Genomic DNA, 20906 nt, shown 5'->3' on the forward strand with positions numbered 1-20906 from the left:
TGACGTGTCTTTTTAACAGTATGTGGCTGATTCATCAGCAGTTCTGTTGACAGAGGTTGTGGGGAGTCAACTACAGAGGTCCTCAAATATCAAAACATAATCTCACATTGGTGAGAGGAGGGAGGGGGGAGGGATACAGAAAGAGAGACTTTTAGGAAATTAAGACATTTTGTATATAATAGTAAATAAAATAAAAATGTGTCAGACATTCCCAAAAATTACAGCAATGTTCTGAGAAGGAAAATCTGATTTACAAGTAGTTAATGCATTTTCCTAATGATGTATGCAGCCCTTTTTATGAATATAAATGGCTCACACACACTCATTTTCCATTATGGTGATTAATGTTTTGACACTAAGATTACATAGTTTCCATTGACAGATGATTACAAGAAATAAAGTCCCATTTTCTGTTTATGGCACCATAGAGGAAAATGTCAGAAATGTCTGTTCCTTTCTGTAACCCTTTCAACAATATTACATAGAGCATTGCCACTGACTATCATTTAGAGGATATCACTTTTACTTTGTCTTCTTGCTTTCTGACTTTTTGTTCTTCTCCCCTGCTTTGGATGCCTCATCCTGCAAAACAAAGGAAAGAACATTGAATAAATGAGGGAAAATAGAAGAGACAAAGAGCACCACTTCATTACAAAGCTGGAAAACATATAGTATTCATCCACAACCAGTGAGTTGTACACCCTATTGTCAGTATATCAGATTTCTATGATTTCAGTGTAGTTGCATAGCAAATGGCTATCCACGTTTCACATTACTATGTATATTTCACTGATCTGAATCTGGAAATGAGATGTGTAACCACTATGTTGCATTCATTATTCCACAAGAAGAGCACATTGGGGAAAAGGGGAAAGGGGATACCTAGTCATTCAACCAAAATGTGTCTTCCGCATTTAACCCAACCCCTCTGAATCAGAGAGGTGCGGGGGGCTGCTTTAATCAACATCCACGGCATCGGCGCCCGGGGAGCAGTTGTTATTGGGGGTTAACTGCCTTGCTCAAGGGCAGAACGACCACTGGTCACTGGTTTTGGTTCTCTCACTACCGAAACACCCATCTCTCTTCTTTACTCCTGAGTGGCACAGTGGTCTAAGGCACTGCATCGCAGTGCTAACTGTGCCACTAGAGATCCTGGTTCGAATCCAGGCTCTGTCGCAGCCGGCTGCGACCGGGAGACTAATGGGCGGCGCGCAATTGGCCCAGCGTCGTCCAGGGTAGGGGAGGGAATGGCCGGCAGGGATGTAGCTCAGTTGATAGAACATGGCGTTTGCAACGCCAGGGTTGTGGGTTCGATTCCCACGGGGGGCCAGTATAAAAAATATATATATATGTATTCACTAACTGTAAGTTGCTCTGGATAAGAGCGTCTGCTAAAATGTAAAATGTCTTCAGAGCATGGTCATGGAAGGCATGTCCTCTTCACTTTTTTAACAGTATGTTGTTATTTCAGGAAACACATTTCTGGGCCTGAACAGATTTGAAACACTGATTAATTCCCTTTCAAGATGTTTTAGTCAGCTCTGTCAGAACACGTGCTTAAACTTGCCTGAAAACCCAACATTGAATTGCATTGAATTCTTCGTTGGGCAGAAATTAGCGTTTGAATCAGGAAAGTTTCCTCTCAAGACCTCTACAAGCCAGAATGTTGAATAAAATTATACTTTAACGTACTTTACTGGTTGTCCGTGCGGTTGTTCTTTTGGTGGTAGGAATGTGAGACAATATAGCCACTGTCACTGGTGTAGAGAGGAGTAGGCAGGAGGCAGTCACAGGTTTAGAACTACTGAATTTATTTAAGCATCATAGAACAAAGCGGGACAAAACCCAAACGCTGTTGTGCTCAAAATATATCTTCCTAAACAAAAAAGCAAAAGGGCATACCCAAAGTGCAAAATATAAAGCACTCAGGAAATAGTAGGAGAGATACCTCTCAGGAAAACAAGTAACATTTACAATGACCGACAAAGACAAATGGCAGAGGGTGTATATATTTACAGTGATAGAGTGGGGATTGGAACCAGGTGTGTGTAATGATGACGGGACAAGTCCGGGGTTGATGAGTGAAGGGCGTTTGCCAGCAGTAGGTTCAGCAGCAGCTAGAAGGCCGGCGACGCCGAAAGCCTGAGCTGGACAGGAGGGAGAGCCAAAGCGAAGGCTGCTCTGTGCGCAGGTGGAGCAGGAAGAGACATAAACCCGGATGTCCCGGGCCAAGGTGGGCCACCAGTACTTGGCGGAGAGACAGTCGATAGTACGGGCTATACCCGGGTGCCCCGACACAGGTGCTGTGTGTGCCCAGGCGAGGAGACGGTCCCGCACATCAGAGGGCACATAGATACGTCCCTCGGGACAGTGGGCAGGTGAGGGCTCCTGTCGCAGGGCTCGACGGGTGTCAACGTCCACATTCCACACGACAGGAGCCACAATGCGGGACAGGGGAATAATAGGTGTCACTTTCTCCCTCCGATCCTCTGTTTCATGCACCCGGGACAAAGCATCGGCCTTAACGTTCTTTGATCCCGGCCGGTAGGAGAGGGTAGAACCAGGCAGTAGGTCGATAGTGCAGTCCCATGGGCGATGAGGTGGCAGGCACGTGGCACGAGTCTTCTAAAAGGCCACCTGTAGTTCCCGGTATTCCTCCAGGATAGGACCGTGAGTGGCCTGGACCGGACTTTACATGGAGGTGGCACAGATTGACACAGAAAGACACCTTCCCTGACACTCCTGCGACCAACCCAACAACCTCCTCTCTGTCTACGATATACTGGGGTTATGCAATTCTAGCCAGGGGAAAGCTAAAACTACGGGGAGTGCAGGAGAGTCTAAGATGAGGAAAGTGATGTGTTCATGGTAGTTTGAGGAAAATGGGAATCGTGGTCTGGCGCACCAGTCCTGTTCCTAAGGGACGGTTGTCTAGGGCATGGACTGGGATAGGGGGTTGTGAAGGGACTATAAGAATGCGTAATGACAAGGCCACTGACCGGTCTAGGAAATTGTATGCAGCACCTGAGTCCACTAGGGCAGGACTCAGTGGGGGACCAGGATAGTCAGGGAAGGTGACAGGGAGGAGGACGGGCTGGGTGGACAGAGAGAAATAACAAAGATGGAGTACACGACACGAAGCAAACCAATCACACACAACATCATAAGGAACAGTCCAGGGCTAAATAGGGGTGGTGATGAGATGAGGTGCAGGTGCGCTGGAGGTGATTAGGGTGCGTTGGGTTTCCATTCCGGTGTTGCCAAGGTGGTGCACTCAGACCGGTGGCTCAGTAGACCGGCGAATCAGAGCGCCGGAGGGGAGCAACGGGAGGAACGTGACACACAGGGGGAAGGTGCGTCGTGCCCACCTCCATGGGCTCAGTCTCGCTGGAGGTTCCTGGGAGAGACCCGAACCACTGAGATGGGCGACGACGGGCACGCAGGAGATTATCCAGGCGGATGGCCATGACAATGAGCTGGTCCAGCGTGAGGTCCTCATCACGACAGGCCAGCTCGGTCTGGACGTCCGCCTGTAGCCGCTGCGGAAAACCGTCAACAAGGCCTGGTCGTTCCAGCCAGTGGACGCAGCCATAGTCCGGAAATCCAGAGCGTACTCCGACGCTGTCCTGGACCCCTGGCGTAGATGGAGGAGGTGCTCACCTCCCTCTCGGCCCTCTATTGGGTGGTCGAAGACGGCACGGAGGAGTTGGGTGAAGAGCTCATGGGACTGCCATCTGGACCGTCCCTCTCCCAGACGGCGTGCTCCCACTCCAGATCCCGGCCTGTCAGCACCGAGATCACCAAGGCCACCTTGTACCTCTCAGAGGCTGTCCCGGCATGACGGGCAATGTGGAGGTCACACTTCAGGAGAAACCCCCTACAGTGAGCAGGAGTGCCGTCAAACTGCTTCGGGAGGAGCAGGTGGACGTTGCTGATCGGACCGGGTGATGTAGATGGTGGTGGGGTGGCTGGAATGACTGCAGGGAGCTGGGAAGGTGGTAGTGTAGCTTGCAGTTGGCGTACGGCCCGGAGCACCTCGTCCATGGCAGTCCCGAGGCGCTCCAGGCACGAGTCGTGGTGTGTGTGCCGGAGAGGTCGGGAGGTCCTGCTGCTTTCTGTTTTCTTGGGTCGTTCATTCTGTCACTGGTGTAGAGAGGAGTAGGCAGGAGGCAGTCGCAGGTTTAGAACTACTGAATTTATTTAAGCACCATAGATCAAAGTGGGACGAAACCCAAACGCTGTTGTGCTCAAAATATATCTTCCTAAAGAAAAAGACGCTTGTATACTTGCTGAGCTCGTGCATGTGTTTATTTGATTCTAAGCATGCTTCAGGTGATAGAAATCTGAATGCACTACCAGCGCATTGAAAAGTTGATGTAATTATACTTTCCCGTGGATATGAATGATGGAAGGGAGTTCCATGCACTCATGGCTCTGTACGTGTCCTTGAATTTGGTCTGGACCTGGGGACTGTGAAAAGACCCCTCGTGCTGTGTGAAAGTTGACTATGCAAACAATTAGGAATTTCCAATACATTAATGCTTCTTATAAAAACAAGAAGTGACGCAGTCAGTCTTTCCTAAACTCTTAGCCAAGAGAGACTGGCATGCATAGTATTAGCCCTCTGATTACAATGAAGAGCAAGAAGTGCCGTTCTGTTCTGGGCCAGCTGCAGCTTAACTAGGTCTTTCTTTGCAGCACTTGACCATAAGACTGGACAATAATCAAGGTAAGATAAAGCTAGAACCTGCAGGACTTGCTTTGTGGAGTGTGGTGTCAAAAAAGCATAGCATCTCTTTATTACGAACAGACCTCTCCCCATCTTTACAACCATTGAATCTACAGTGGGGAGAACAAGTATTTGATACACTGCCGATTTTGCAGGTTTTCCTACTTAAAAAGCATGTGGAGGTCTGTAATTTTTATCATAGGTACACTTCAACTGTGAGAGACGGAATCTAAAACAAAAATCCAGAAAATCACATTGTATGATTTTTAAGTAATTAATTTGCATTTTATTGCATGACATAAGTATTTGATCACCTACCAACCAGTAAGAATTCCGGCTCTCACAGACCTGTTAGTTTTTCGTTAAGAAGCCCTCCTGTTCTCCACTCATTACCTGTATTAACTGTACCTCTTTGAACTCGTTACCTGTATAAAAGACACCTGTCCACACACTCAATCAAACTCCAACCTCTCCACAATGGCCAAGACCAGAGAGATGTGTAAGAACATCAGGGATAAAATTGTAGACCTGCACAAGGCTAGGATGGGCTACAGGACAATAGGCAAGCAGCTTGGTGAGAAGGCAACAACTGTGGTGGAAACATAATTCTTTGGGGATGCTTTTCTGCAAAGGGGACAGGACGACTGCACCGTATTGAGGGGAGGATGGATGGGGCCATGTATCGCGAGATCTTGGCCAACAACCCCCTTCCCTCAGTAAGAGCATTGAAGATGGGTCGTGGCTAGGTCTTCCAGCATGACAACGACCCGAAACACACAGCCAGGGCAACTAAGGAGTGGCTCCGTAAGAAGCATCTCAAGGTCCTGGAGTGGCCTAGCCAGTCTCCAGACCTGAGCCCAATAGCAAATCTTTGGAGGGAGCTGAAAGTCGGTTTTGCCCAGCGACAGCCCCGAAACCTGAAGGATCTGGAGAAGGTCTGTATGGAGGAGTGGGCCAAAATCCCTGCTGCAGTGTGTGCAAACCTGGTCAAGACCTACAGGAAGCATATGATCTCTGTAATTGCAAACAAAGGTTTCTGTACCAAATATTAAGTTCTGCTTTTCTGATGTATCAAATACTTATGTCATGCAATAAAATGCAAATTAGTTACTTAAAAATCATACAATGTGATGTTATGGATTTTTGTTTTAGATTCCGTCTCTCACAGTTGAAGTGTACCTATGATAAAAATTACAGACCTTTACATGCTTTGTAAGTAGGAAAACCTGCAAAATCGGCAGTGTATCAAATACTTGTTCTCCCCACTGTGTGTGTGTGTATATATATATATATATACACTGCTCAAAAAAATAAAGGGAACACTTAAACAACACATCCTAGATCTGAATGAATTAAATAATCTTATTAAATACTTTTTTCTTTACATAGTTGAATGTGCTGACAACAAAATCACACAAAAATGATCAATGGAAATCAAATTTATCAACGCATGGAGGTCTGGATTTGGAGTCACCCTCAAAATTAAAGTGGAAAACCACACTACAGGCTGATCCAACTTTGATGTAATGTCCTAAAAACAAGTCAAAATGAGGCTCAGTAGTGTGTGTGGCCTCCACGTGCCTGTATGACCTCCCTACAATGCCTGGGCATGCTCCTGATGAGGTGGCGGATGGTCTCCTGAGGGATCTCCTCCCAGACCTGGACTAAAGCATCCGCCAACTCCTGGACAGTCTGTGGTGCAACGTGGCGTTGGTGGATGGAGCGAGACATGATGTCCCAGATGTGCTCAATTGGATTCAGGTCTGGGGAACGGGCGGGCCAGTCCATAGCATCAATGCCTTCCTCTTGCAGGAACTGCTGACACACTCCAGCCACATGAGGTCTAACATTGTCTTGCATTAGGAGGAACCCAGGGCCAACCGCACCAGCATATGGTCTCACAAGGGGTCTGAGGATCTCATCTCGGTACCTAATGGCAGTCAGGCTACCTCTGGCGAGCACATGGAGGGCTGTGCGGCCCCCCAAAGAAATGCCAACCCACACCATGACTGACCCACTGCCAAACCGGTCATGCTGGAGGATGTTGCAGGCAGCAGAACGTTCTCCACGCCGTCTCCAGACTCTGTCACGTCTCTCACATGTGCTCAGTGTGAACCTGCTTTCATCTGTGAAGAGCACAGGGCGCCAGTGGCGAATTTGCCGATCTTGGTGTTCTCTGGCCTGTCTCCTGGTAGCGCCTCCATGCTCTGGACACTACGCTGACAGACACAGCAAACCTTCTTGCCGCAGCTCACATTGATGTGCCATCCTGGATGAGCTGCACTACCTGAGCCACTTGTGTGGGTTGTAGACTCCGTCTCATGCTACCACTAGAGTGAAAGCACCGCCAGCATTCAAAAGTGACCAAAACATCAGCCAGGAAGCATAGGAACTGAGAAGTGGTCTGTGGTCACCACCTGCAGAATCACTTCTTTATTGGGGGTGTTTTGCTAATTGCCTATAATTTCCACCTGTTGTCTATTCCATTTGCACAACAGCATGTGACATTTATTGTCAATCATTGTTGCTTCCTAAGTGGACAGTTTGATTTCACAGAAGTGTGATTGACTTGGAGTTACATTGTGTTGTTTAAGTGTTCCCTTTATTTTTTTGAGCAGTGTATATATATAAGATGGAAAGAGGAATTCAATTTGTACATGGCTCTTACAATGAGAGAAAAACCTGCCCACACTTAAGAGAGCGCTTACTCAGAGAGACTGATCTCAGTTTAGAGAAATGCGTATAGATTGGAAGAGCTGCAGAACTGTCCAGACAGAGAGCTAAAGTCATAAATGTGCAGGGCCCTGTAGCAGTGCATGCAGTCACACAGAAAGATAGACCGAGAGGGAGAGGAGACCCTACAGAGGGACAGAGCATTATACAATGCAAATACTAGCCTTACTGCCTAGAATAGGCCTGTGCACATTCTTGTTGACTACGATGAACTCAACTCGGTAGGTTTCTTATTGCGTGGATTGATCACTTTAAGTGTGCACTTCCCCAGTGGCGTCAGAGTACTCTTGTTATACATCACCAATACCTGACTGCAGGGCTCTAGGTGACTGGCTTTTATGAGGTTTGCAGGGATAACGTTACAACTAGCACCACAATCTAGCTGAACCTGACTGACTTTTTGTTGACCAGCATGGTTGCAAAGAGAGCTGCATTGGGGTCTGTGGTTTTCTCCTGCACCACGTTGATGCTCTCTGACTTTGGCCCTAGTGTGATGCAGAGAACATCCTCATCGCTCTCTGAGTCAGCTAACGCATTTTCCATTGCCAGGACTCTGTTTCTCTTGCTGGTCCCTGCACTTTTACAAACCGTAGAGAAGTGATTGTTTTTTCCACAGGTTTTTTTACATTTTTGTCCATATGCAGGGCATTTTTAATTTTTTCTCTCATGTGTCCGTCCACAGTATCTGCATTGTATAATGCTCTGTCCCTCTGTAGGGTCTCCTCTCCCTCTCGGTCTATCTTTCTGTGACTGCATGCACTGCTACAGGGACCTGCACATTTATGACTTTAGCTCTCTGTCTGGACAGTTCTGCAGCTCTTCCAATCTGTATGCATTTCTCTTTACACACAAAACATTGTCTCCAGGATACCCGCAAAGTAACGGGAAAGTGGAATCGGCAGTGAAAACAGCCAAAAGACTAATGGCAAAAGCAAAGAGAGCAGGTGCTGACCCATACCTGGCCATGCTGGTTCACAGAAATACCCCGTCACAAGGAACAGACAGCAGCCCTGCAATGGTGCTCATGGGAAGACGTACAAAGACTACTTATAATGAGTGAAAATCTTCTGAGGCCGGGGATGGCAAATTGTCAGCTGGAGAAGTTCAAAGAAAGACAGCAGAAACAGGCGAAGTACTACGACACCTCTGCTAAGGATCTCACAGCGCTTTAACGAGATGACAGGGTGAGAGTTCAGCCACTCACAGGACAGAAACACTGGTGGCAGAGGGCCACAGTAGTCAGACCAGTGGGGCAAAGGTCCTATGAGGTGAAGAAAGAACAGGGACAAGTCTTCAGGAGGAAGAGGCGAAACCTGAGGAAGAGCAGAGAAATAGAGGAGGATTTCCCCACTGTTGAGGAGCCTGGCACAGAGCCAGTAAACAGAGCACCAGATGACACCCAGCAGGGTGCTGAACACAACCTAGAGGTGGACGCTGCACCTCAACAAGTAGATCCAAACATCTCAGGTCAAGCACCTCCTGATGTAATCAACACTCCCCAAGGTCTGGTAGGGCCATCCGAAGACCTATACACCTGAAAGACTTAGTGGGAAGGTAAAAATAATAATAATTAATGGACTGTCAGAGACAGTAAACAATCATTCAGTTCACATTCCAGTTTATTGTAGACATGGACTACAAGCCAAAGTTAGGTGGAGTCTGCCTTTGTTGTTAAAAAATAATAATAATGTTTTATTCCAAATAGAATACTAAATGGGCTACAAACAAATCTTAAAGAATACCGCTACGCGCTGATGGTGGATATTTCTATCACATACCACCCATTGCACACTGACTTCAAAGCGTCCCTCACTAAAAAGTAGGGTAGCACATGAACTCGAACCTATGCGCCAATAAACCGCCTGGTTGGTCACGGAGAAATCACTGCATCCTCCTCCACAAGAGCAGACACAGACGAATGTAGTTTTACAGCTGGGGAAATTTTTATTTTTATTTTGTCTTTCGTATTCGTTTTTCTGCCTCTCTTAACAAATATCCTAAAGGCTGGAAGATATCTATGGAAATCACATTGATTCATAGTTTCAAAACTAAGTCAAGTGTAATGGGTTTATTATAGGATTAACTATGGGAGTTTATATCCCGGAATCTAATACAAGCACCAACTTCACTCCCGGTGGCGACTTGGCGACAGTCCACGAAGCTGGAGCTGTTCTCCCGGGCTATATGATTGTGATCCTGGCTGTGCTTATGATAACTCTCGTAGTCGTGGTTGTGGCTGGCAACGCACTTGTTATCCTGGCTTTCATTGTTGACAAGAGCCTAAGAAATCAAAGCAACTACTTCTTCCTCAACCTTGCTATTTCAGATTTTCTTGTTGGTGAGTATCTATCTATCTATCTATCTATCTATCTATCTATCTATCTATCTATCTATCTATCTATCTATCTATCTATCTATCTATCTATCTATCTATCTATCTATCTATCTATCTATCTATCTATCTATCTATCTATCTATCTATCTATCTATCTATCTATCTATCTATCTATCTATCTATCTATCTATCTATCTATCTGTCTGTCTGTCTATAAAAAAAAATAAAAACAATATGCCATTTAGCAGACACTTTTATCCAAAGCGACTTACAGTCATGCCTGCATAATTTCTTTGGGGTGTATGGGTGGTCCCGGGGATCGAACCAACTACCTTGGCGTTACAATCTATCTATCTATCTACCCACAGTATCTATCTAGTAGGGCTCTGTGGTAGGATAATGCCAATGGTTTGTTCATTTACATAGCTACAGTATATAAGAAACTGTGAAGTGCCATCATAATGGATAATAATTGTGGAAACATGTTTTTTGGAAAATATCTTTGAAAGTTTATCTTAGCAAATGTTTTTTTAACTGATTTATACAGCTCTTAAAATAATTCATGATGGTTCCTGAATGCAAATTAAAACCCAACACACCTTTGGTAATTATTTATACACACAATTCTGCCACTTGCCAGCAGGCTTGTTTAGAAGTTACTCAGCTGTGAAAATTAATTCTGGCATTGATTATGGAGCTATGCAAGCATAGTTTGGGGGTCAGTCTGTACACAGTGTGTGTCCTTGCAGGTGCCTTCTGCATCCCTGTGTACATCCCCTACATCCTGACAGGCCGCTGGGTGCTGGGCAGAGGTCTCTGTAAGCTGTGGCTCCTCATGGACTACCTGCTGTGTACTGCCTCTGTCTTCAACATCGTCCTCATCAGCTACGACCGATTCCTCTCCGTCACCAGAGCAGTGAGTATAGAGAGCCACTGTGCCACACGCAGGCATGCATGGACAACGTGCACACATGCACCCACATACACCCAAGAATGCAAGCATGCACACACGTTTGCACGCACACACAAATGTGGTTTCAAATTTAGCTACTCTATGTTTTACTATTCATGTGTCCATCCAACTAAAGAGGTTCACTATGCCCGTTACCAATACAGAGATCCAGCAGAATGGGTTGACAGCCACTGGCAGTAGGGCTTTAGTGTCTTGATGGGATCCACAGTGTTGGGGTGGCAGTGACTTTGAATGAGCTCTGTTGGAAATCCAGACTGAGTGGGTTGGTCCTTGTGGACCAGCGTGCTACTCTCTGACCTTTAGTCTGCTTTTGAATGCTAGATAAAGTATCCCTGGATATTCTGGTCTGAATACTAAACTGGACAATGGTTCACCTACCTTGCATTCTTGCCTATGAGTTTGCAGCTAACATTGAACGTTATCTACATATAGGGCTCTATTCAATCCCTTTAAAGGAAAATCAGTGTTACAGTGTGATTTAAATTTAAAGGCAATGTTACCACGTTAGCGGAGTCTGCATTCACAGTAAACGCTGCAGATGTCGGCTCAATAGGAAATTACCTTTACATTTCTAGTGCGCTATCTGTAACACTTCAGTGATACAGATTGAATAGGGCCCATAGTTGTGTTGCCCTGTAAGGGGCACTATCTAATGAATACAGCCCAGTCTCTCACAATCATTCATCTGAAATGCTAGTTTTGGCAAATCAATATTATTCATGACAGAGTTATGAAATAAAAATATTGATGTTTCTTAAATAGGACCAAGACTCTTACCAAGACTCTTGGAATGATAAACATTTTGGACAGACTACGCAACAATAAATGGCGCCATGTTGTGATCTTAGAGGGGCTTTTGTCACTTTGTAACTGCTGCAGCTCATTTCCTTGTGGAATTTATACTGAACAAAAATATAAACGAAACATGCAACAAATTCAATGATTTTACTGAGTTACAGTTCATTTAAGGAAATCAGTCAATTAAAATAAAGTCATTAGGCCCTAATCTATAGATTTCACATGATTGGGAAGGGGCGCAGCCATGGGTGGGCCTGGGACGGCATATGCCCACCCACTGGGGAGCCAGGCCCAGCCAATCAGAATGAGTTTTTTTTCCCACAAAAGGGCTTTATTACAGATAGAAATACTCCTCAGTTTCATCAGCTATCCAGGTGGCTGGTCTCAGATGATCCCGCAGGTGAAGAAGCCAGAGGTAAATTAATTTGTGCACAAAATATGAGTGAAATAAGCTTTTTGTGCTTATGGAACATTTCTGGGATCTTTTATTTCTGCTCATGAAACATGGGACAAACACTTTACATGTTTACATGTTGCGTTTATATTTTTGATCAGTATAATATAAATTATTATCATTTCCGCACTCACCCACTTACCCAGACAGAAGATGCTGATTGATAAACCCATGGGTAGTCATTGCTAACAGTTCACCAAAGGACATGAAAACAACCAGTCTGAGGAGAAACTTTGATGAAGCATGCTCAGGGAGGCAAGTCGACAAATGATATCCTAATATAAATGCTGCTGTGTACTTTTACAAGTCAAACAAAACACATTTGAGATTTAATTCAAATGTTATCGATGCTCTTTGTAGTTGTTCATTCTACTGAACTTGTTTGACTTCATTCTTGGAATGTGTCTCTTCAATCTATTTCCTGTTTCGGTCATTCGACTATCAGCACAGTGGCTTCCTGAGAGAGGAATGAAATGCAGATATCATTAAAGCAATGGTTGTGCAATATGTTGCTGACATAGAAATGATGTTAGAAAACTTTGCAACCATTGCAAAGTAACCTTCTAACCTTAAAAAGTCACTACATGTATTAGAAAACATGCAGAACATCTCAGTGGCTGAAAGGTATCTGTAAGTTTTGCAAGTTGATAATGTCCACAGCCTTAGTTAAAGTGTCAGTTTATAATATTTTTTGTGTGTGTTTTTCAAATTCTAACATTCTACAAAGGTTAGAAGGTTACTTTGCAATGGTTGCAATGTTTTCTAGCAGAATACCTTTCTCGTTTTCTGATAAACAATTAATATATATTTTCCTCTCCATAATAAAACATTAGTAATTCTCTCCAACCACGTACACTGCTGCGTGTTTGGTAATGACTAATGAGTTATAATTATGATGAAAAAAATAACTATCTGTAGAGTGCATGTTTGATCTTGTTGGAGCTCACAGTGCTCACAGTCTCCATGATTGACAGCAAAGTTCACTTGTAGAATTTTTATAATACAGTATCTAGACACACCCATGACAGAAAACAAAGGGCTCTATTCAACCGCATCGCGAATGTTCAGTTTTCCAGCGTGATTGAAATTTAAAGGCAATGTTCCCGCTTTAGCGGAGACTGCATTCACAGTAAACACTGCATATGTCGGCTCAATCAGAAATTACCTTTACATTTCTATCATGGAATCTGTAACACTTCAGCGTTACAGATTCAATAGAGCCCAATAGAGCCCAATGTCAAGTTGTTCAGTTTGATGACACAGCCTAGCTCTCATTCTCTTCTGGCTTCACTGACACACCATGGAGAAAAGGGCCCTTGAACCCTATTACCAAAGGAAATAATACCTCTCCCTTAGGTCCAAATAATGCCTCAGGCATTGTGTGGATCCAATAAACATCAACAAATTGAGAGATATGCATGGCTATGCAGATTATTATGTCTGTATTATAATTATTTTATGATTGTGATATTATGATTTTATTGTGAGATATTGTATGGTCTTTTTTTCACTTCACCGCTCTACTCACAGGTGAAATACAGAGCCCAGCAGAGCATGACCCACCATGCTGTGGTAAAGATGGTGACTGTGTGGGTGTTAGCCTTCCTTCTCTATGGCCCTGCCATCATCTTCTGGGAGCTGGTCGTGGGTAAAAGCGTTGTCCTTGCCGATGAGTGTTTCGCTGAGTTCTACTGCACCTGGTACTTCCTACTCAGTGCATCTACGATTGAGTTCTTCACCCCCTTTATCTCTGTGGCCTTCTTCAACCTGAGCATCTACCTGAACATCCAGCGGAGGAACAAGAGCAGGGCTATCCGTAAGGAGGACAAGGCACGCAACGACAGGGGCAATCTCAGGGACGGGGGTGCTGCCTTGACTGTGTTTTTGACTTGCAAGGTATCATCAAGCAAGCCAGCCGCTGTTTCAGCTGTGATAGAGATGGACGAGGAGCTGTCACCGTCCTCCAGTGGGGAGCCTAGTAGCGGACACACCATGCAGAATAAGAAGGGCCCCTCTTGCAGGATAACTTCCAGGACCCTTCAATCCCAATCCTCCACCGGGACCCCCACTAGGAGCTCAGAGGTCTCCCGCCTCTCCCATGACAAGAAGATTGCTAAATCGCTGGCCATTATAGTGTGCATTTTCGGGATCTGCTGGGCACCCTACACCCTACTGATGATAATACGAGCGGCCTGTAGTGGGCAATGTGTGGAGCACTACTGGTACGAGATAACTTTTTGGCTCTTGTGGCTGAACTCGGGTATAAACCCTTTCCTGTACCCTCTCTGCCACAGCAGCTTCCGAAGGGCTTTTGCTAAGATACTGTGCCCCAAGCGGCAGTCCGTCCAACCTCAGATTGACACCCAGTCTTGCTAGTGAGACAACATATGGCTGGAACATCTTTACTTAACTTTAGACATACAAGTTACTGCACCCGGTCTCAGGGATGGTTAACTCTGGAAATTCCTTTGGTCTCTACTGAGTTAGATAAATCAGCTTTTAGTTTTCTTGCACCTTATTTGTTGAACAATCTTCAAAATGTTCTTCAATTTGATGTTTTGTAGCCTCTAGGGTAATTCAGAAAGCTGATTGAGGACCTTATTACTGATAAATGTGTTTGTTTTTTATGACTGTGTTTTTATTTCTTTCTGCTTGCATTTTGTATTTTTATTGATGCATGATTTTTCTGTAATTCAGGGCTCATCTGTAAAAGAGACCTTGGTCTCAGTAGGACTCCCTGATAAAGGTTAAATAAATAAAAAATCAGAGAATTGCCAGTGACCGCTAAGTTGACTTGTCAGTGTAAACTAGTGATGGGTTGTTCAAACATTCGATGAAGATGTTGAATCCTCACTGCAGGAACAATATGATAAAAGAAAACAGATTGAAGGTTATAAAAGCTAATGATACTTATATGGTATTATTAAAGACATTGATATAGGCCTACTGATTGGATTAATTAAAGTGTCGAAAATGGAGTAGCAAACTGTTGTTTTCTCTCCATGTTTAACACCTGCTTCATTCTTCAAGCATACCTGTATTAATTGTCGCCTAACTTTGTATAGAATTGGGGGTGCACAATCTTGCTCCCCCTGAAAATGTTTGCATTTTTAAAACCATTTTCCTCAATTCTATATTGTTTCTCAACAGGGAATCCATGTTAACTTGATAGAACACAAACATTTTCTTAGGTTTTTGCCAGGCCAAACTGTTAAAGGGAGAGTTCACCCAAATCACAAAATGACACATTGGTTTCCTTGCCCTTGGTGTCCACAGCCACAGAGCCAATAAAATACATAATTTGAAGAACAAACATCATTGTGGCAATTCATATCTTACAGTAAAACTGTAAATATGAATTTAATTTCAAGAGAAGACAGGTTTAATGTTAAAAAATAGAATTCTACTCAGAAAATAGTCCTGATCATATAAGCCTAGGCCTAGACGATATCCAAAACAACTAACAACACACTGAATTCATACATTTTCAGTAATTTTAATTGTAAAATAATGTCTTTCTACTCAATACCACAACTCATTTTACCAATCTTGGAGGTAAAGTTGTTAAAGTATTCAATAATGTATTTCAGATGGAATCAAGTCATTAGAATGTTCCAGAGGCCACCAAAATAGAGCTCATTCTGCTGTTTTCTTCCCTGGGGTGGCTGGCCTCTTCTTCTATTTATCTGGCTACTCCATGGACTTAGGGAAAACACTGCTATCTATGTGCCAAGTCTGAAACGTAGACGTTTTTAGCGTAAGAACCAAGCTTTTTTTATTTACATATCAAAGTGAATGTATGTAATTTACGTCTACTTGTTGTAGATATCTTTTTTTAGATGTTGCTACTCATAAGGATTTTGGTATGAATAGCAGAGGTGCAGATGATCCTAGGGCTGGCAGGAAATCTCAACTCTTACTAGTGCTTTATGTCTGCCAATTATAGAGCTGAATGGTACTGGTATACTTGTAAATGTGCTATGTAGGAAAAGATGTTCACTGTTATATTCAGTGAAATGTGAAAGAATAGTTCAGTGTAATACCGAATCAAGTGTTCCTTGGTGTGATTTCCATTTGTTTACCCATACATCTACAGCAATTTGTTTGGAACCTATAAGATGTGAGATTACGTATGCCAGAGGAGTCCATAGATAAAATGAAAGGTAATGAGTGATAATCAATCATTAACCATACAGTATACTAGAAGTAGGTTATCAACTACACAGCAGGGAGTGGAGAGAGTAATGAAATGTTTGTGAGGCTAAAGGTTTCACATTGTGGGACATATTTAAAGGTTGCTATGGTGAAGTTTCGTTTGAGTTGGAGGAGTGTACTTTTACATTACAGATATACTTCACTGATTTGATGCATCATCTGCAATATTATTGTCTGCACTGTAACGGAAAACTGTAATTTATACGGTAATTTGAGGTATTATCAACAGTAAAATACTGTGAAATGTTTTACTGCAGCATACTGTAATTTATGGTGCATTGTGCAAGTTTTGTGGGCAGGGAAATAATTGCTGTATTTCAAATAGTACTGTAATTCCATTCCACAGAATACAGTAACGTACCGTATTTTTGGAGCGCCAAAATCCTTTTGACCACTAATGGGTGCATGGTATTACTGTTTCTAGCTCATTATCATATTTTTAGGCGTGCCTTGTAAGAGTCTACATTTGTTGCACCCTTTGGTGAGAGTGCTGTACCAATTTAACTTGTATGTGGTAGTAGTGCCTCATCAATAAAAAATGTACAGGGGACAGATTGGAGTGGCATCAAATTCATTTATTAATTCATTAAGATTATAGTAGCATTTACTTAGTTACAGTATAATACAGTCAATATGGTATTTTACTGTGTGTCATTACACAATACTTGACAGTATTAAGATAACAGTAGTTGTACTGCAATATGAAATACAGTAACTTACCCACCACTAGCTGCCTGTAAGTTACTGTCAAATTCACAGCAACCCCTTTACAGTGTGTGACAGTGTCAGTTTATAACGCAATGTATGGGCATTGTGCATCTCCCATACTCAGATAACAGATCATATTGTAGCAGATTGTTTATGATAGGTCATAGGTCAATGTAATGTATTAGTATCTATACAAATATTTAACTGTGAGCATTTAACCATCCAACAAACTACCACAGACACAAGTATAGTGTTTACAGTCTGCTGCTTTATTCAATATGAACATTATTGAAAGATACAAAGATTACATAGTCCCGTGTAGCTCAGTTGGTAGAGCATAGCGGTTGCAACGCTGGGTTGTGGGTTCGATCCCCACGGGGGACTAGTATGAAAAAAAATGGTATGCACTCACTACTGTAAGTCGCTCTGGATAAGAGCGTCTGCTAAATGACTAAAATGTAAATTACTGCCAGAATGACTATAAAAACAGCCTGTCCTGCCAAAATGGAAAGAGACAGAGCTGAATTTGTTATTTCCAGAAAGTCAACAGAACTTTGGTGTAAAAGAGAAAACAAATGTTATGTAAGGCAATTACTTTTTTTCATGCACTAGTGAGATGATACTGTATCTCAGAGACATTTTGGAGCGAGAGGCCATGTCAGTTCTCAAGTTCTTTGACCGTGATTTTAAAAAAATGCATTAACAGAATGTCTAACATCCGTGGGGATTAGTGGAATATAGTTCCTGGCTGTAAGACCAAGCCTTTGGGAAATTCACAAGAATCACAACGGTATATTGCAACACCAGATCCCTGGAGGAACCTATAAAGCTGTGAATACAAATACGTACATTCATAAGCTATTCTAGAAAGAAAAATTAACTGCAGTTGTTTTGTTATGATTTAAATTATCATTAAAACACTGGGAAAACTTGTACTTATATTATTTAGTCAATGTATTTATTCATAGTGTATGACTGCCTCAACCTTTCTTTAAGTCTTTAACATTATTGTCAAAGTAGAAGGAAGAACCCACTAGATTAGAATAGATGAGTTTATAAATCATGTGCACAGGGTTGCAGATGTATTTGCAGGGTACAGTGAAATTCTTAAGATCCGACCTCCAACAGTGCAGGTCAAAAAGAGCCGTGAATGAAACAATAATAATAATAATAATAATAATAATACAGTGCCTTCAGACAGTATTCACACCCCTTGACTTTTTCCACATTTGTTGTGTTACAGTCTGAATAAAAAATTGATTAAATTGAGATGTTTTTGTCTCTTGCCTACACACAATACCCCATAATGCCAAAGTGGAATTATGTTTTTAGATTTTTTTACCAATACATTTAAAATTAAAAACTGAAAAGTCTTGAGTCAATAAGTATTCAAAACCTTTGTTATTGCAAGCCTAAATAGGTTCAAGTCACATAATCAGTTGCATGGACTCACTCGGTGTGCAGTAATAGTGTTTAGCATGATTTCTGAATGACTACCACATCTCTGTACCCCACACATACAATTATCTCTAAGGTCTCTCAGTCAAGCAGTGAATTTCAAACACATACTCAACCACAAAGACCAAGAATGTTTTCCAATGCCTCGCAAAGAAGGGCACCTATTGGTAAATGGTTAAAAAAACAAAAACAGACACTGAATATCCCTTTGAGCATGATGAAGTTATTAATTACACTTTGGATGGTGTATTATTACACCCAGTCACTACAAAAATACAGGCATCCTTCCTAACTGAGTTGCCGGAAAGGAAGGAAATCGCTCAGGGATTTCACCATGAGGCCAATGGAGACTTTAAAACAGTTACAGAGTTTAATGGCTGTGATCAGAGAAAACTGAGGATGGATCAACAACATTGTATTTACTCCACAATACTAACCTAATTGATAGAGTGAAAAGAAGGAAGCCTGTACAGAATACAAATATTCCAAAACATGCATCCTGTTCGCAACAAGGCACTAAAGTAATACTGCAAAAAAATTTGGCTAAGCAATTAACTTTATGTCCTGAATACAAAGTGGTATGTTTGGGGGGAATCCAATACAACACATTACTAAGTACCTCTCTCTCCATATTTTCAAGCATAGTGGGTATGCTTTTAATCGTTAAGGACTGGGGAATACAGGTGGAGCAGGTAGCTTCCTAGTGGTGGCTATTCAGCAGCCTGGTGTTCTGGGGGTAGAAGCTATTGGCCAGTCTGACAGCTTTTGCCATGATGCTCCTATACTGCCTGCATCTGAGTGTTGGAGAACAGGCTGTGGCTGAGGTCCTTGATAATATTCTTAGCCTTCCTGCAACACCTGGTGTTGTAGGTGTCCTGGAGGGCAGGCAGTGTGCACCCAATGGTTTGTTGGCTGAGCGTACCACCCTCTGTAGAGCCTTGCGGTCAGCGGCGGTGGAGTTACCGCGTCAGGCTGTGATGCAGCCTGCCAGTATGCTCTCGATAGTCATAAACAAAACAAGCAGCATTTTCCTAAACATCAACAACCAGAAATGGCCAGGCTTTTCACATACCCTCAAACCATGTTCTGTTCATTTGGAAATAATAATTTGAGTCACAAGAGACACAGGTGGACCTGTAAATGGAAAACAAATTGAGCAAAAGCATTATTGATATTTGTTTCTGTTCACATCAGGAAACCTGGAAATTCAATATTCTCAAGCACTCAAAATAGAGTGGTCTAGCAGCTACTAGAACTTGGTATTCTACAACCAACCTACTAGTGTTACCAACAAAATTCGTAGGTCCTTTTTACCACAAGTGTTGGACTGTAGGATTGTTTTCGTCTTCTTCATTTATGATAATGTCATAGGAAATACTGTATCTAAGTGATGACATTGATAATGCTGTGTGCTGTGTGCTCACACATCGTGTGTGTGTGTGTGTGTGTGCTCGTGTTGTGTTACCATGGCAATTATGCTTCCATATAATAATACATTCTGTGATCTGAGGAAGGACAGTAGTACTTTGCTGGCAGAGAACGTGTGTCTCACATGACCTGCAAACTATGTGGGGTGTACAGTAAAATCTGAGAGTGGGGATTTCTGATTAAGATACAGTGGGCATCTTCTTTAAATTTGTGTTTCTTGATGAATCAGGTAAGTAATATAGCAACACTAATTTGATCGTCATTATTAGTCATAGTAATGGTATAGGGGTAACAAATTAATAAAATAGTAGTCATAGTAATAAACATATCTGAGTTTGTCTAATTGCAGCATAAATAACTACAGTGGATATAAAAAGTCTACACACCCCTGTTAAATGCCAGGTTTTTGTGATGTAAAAGAATGAGACAAAGATAAATCATGTCAGAACTTTTTCCACTGTTAATGTGACCTATAATGTGAACAATTCAATTGAAAAACAAACTGAAATCTTTGAGGAAAAAAAATAAAATAAAAAAACTCACAATAACCTGGTTGCATAAGTGTGCACACCCTTAAACTAATACTTTGTTGAAGCACCTTTTGATTTTATTACAGCACTCAGTCTTTTTGGGTAGGAGTCTATTAGCATGGCACATCTTGACGTGGCAATATTTGCCCACTCTTCTTTGCAAAAGTGCTCCAAATCTGTTAGATTGCGGGGACATCTCCTGTGCACAGCCCTCTTCAGATCACCCCAGAGATGTTCAATTGGATTCAGGTCTGGGCTCTGGCTGGGCCATTCCAAAACGTTAATCTTCTTCTGGTGAAGCCATGCTTTTGTGGATTTGGATGTGTGCTTTGGGTCGTTGTCGTGCTGAAAGGTGAACTTCCTCTTCATCTTCAGCTTTCTAACGGACGCCTGAAGGTTTTGTGCCAAAATTCCCTGGTATTTGGAACTGTTCATAATTCCCTCCACCCTGACTAAGGCCCCAGTTCCAGCTGAAGAAAAACAGCCCCAAAGCATGATGCTGCCACCACCATGCTTCGCTGTGGGTATGGTGTTCTTTGGGTGAT

General features: G+C 42.8%; 1 protein-coding gene across 1 annotated transcript; it reads left to right on the forward strand.

Moving 5' to 3' along the window:
- Positions 1 to 9547: 9547 nt before the first annotated feature.
- On the forward strand, positions 9548 to 14618 carry LOC311149263 (histamine H3 receptor-like; the record flags this gene model as incomplete). Its single annotated transcript, XM_084186377.1, has 3 exons — positions 9548 to 9800; positions 10547 to 10713; positions 13553 to 14618. 3 exons carry the CDS (start codon positions 9548 to 9550, stop codon positions 14396 to 14398), a joined length of 1266 nt encoding a protein of 421 aa, XP_084042503.1. The 3' UTR covers positions 14399 to 14618.
- Between the last annotated feature and the right edge of the window lie 6288 nt (positions 14619 to 20906).

This window comes from Coregonus lavaretus, assembly GCF_964263955.1.
Source record: "Coregonus lavaretus genome assembly, chromosome: 21".
Lineage (NCBI taxonomy): Eukaryota > Metazoa > Chordata > Actinopteri > Salmoniformes > Salmonidae > Coregonus > Coregonus lavaretus.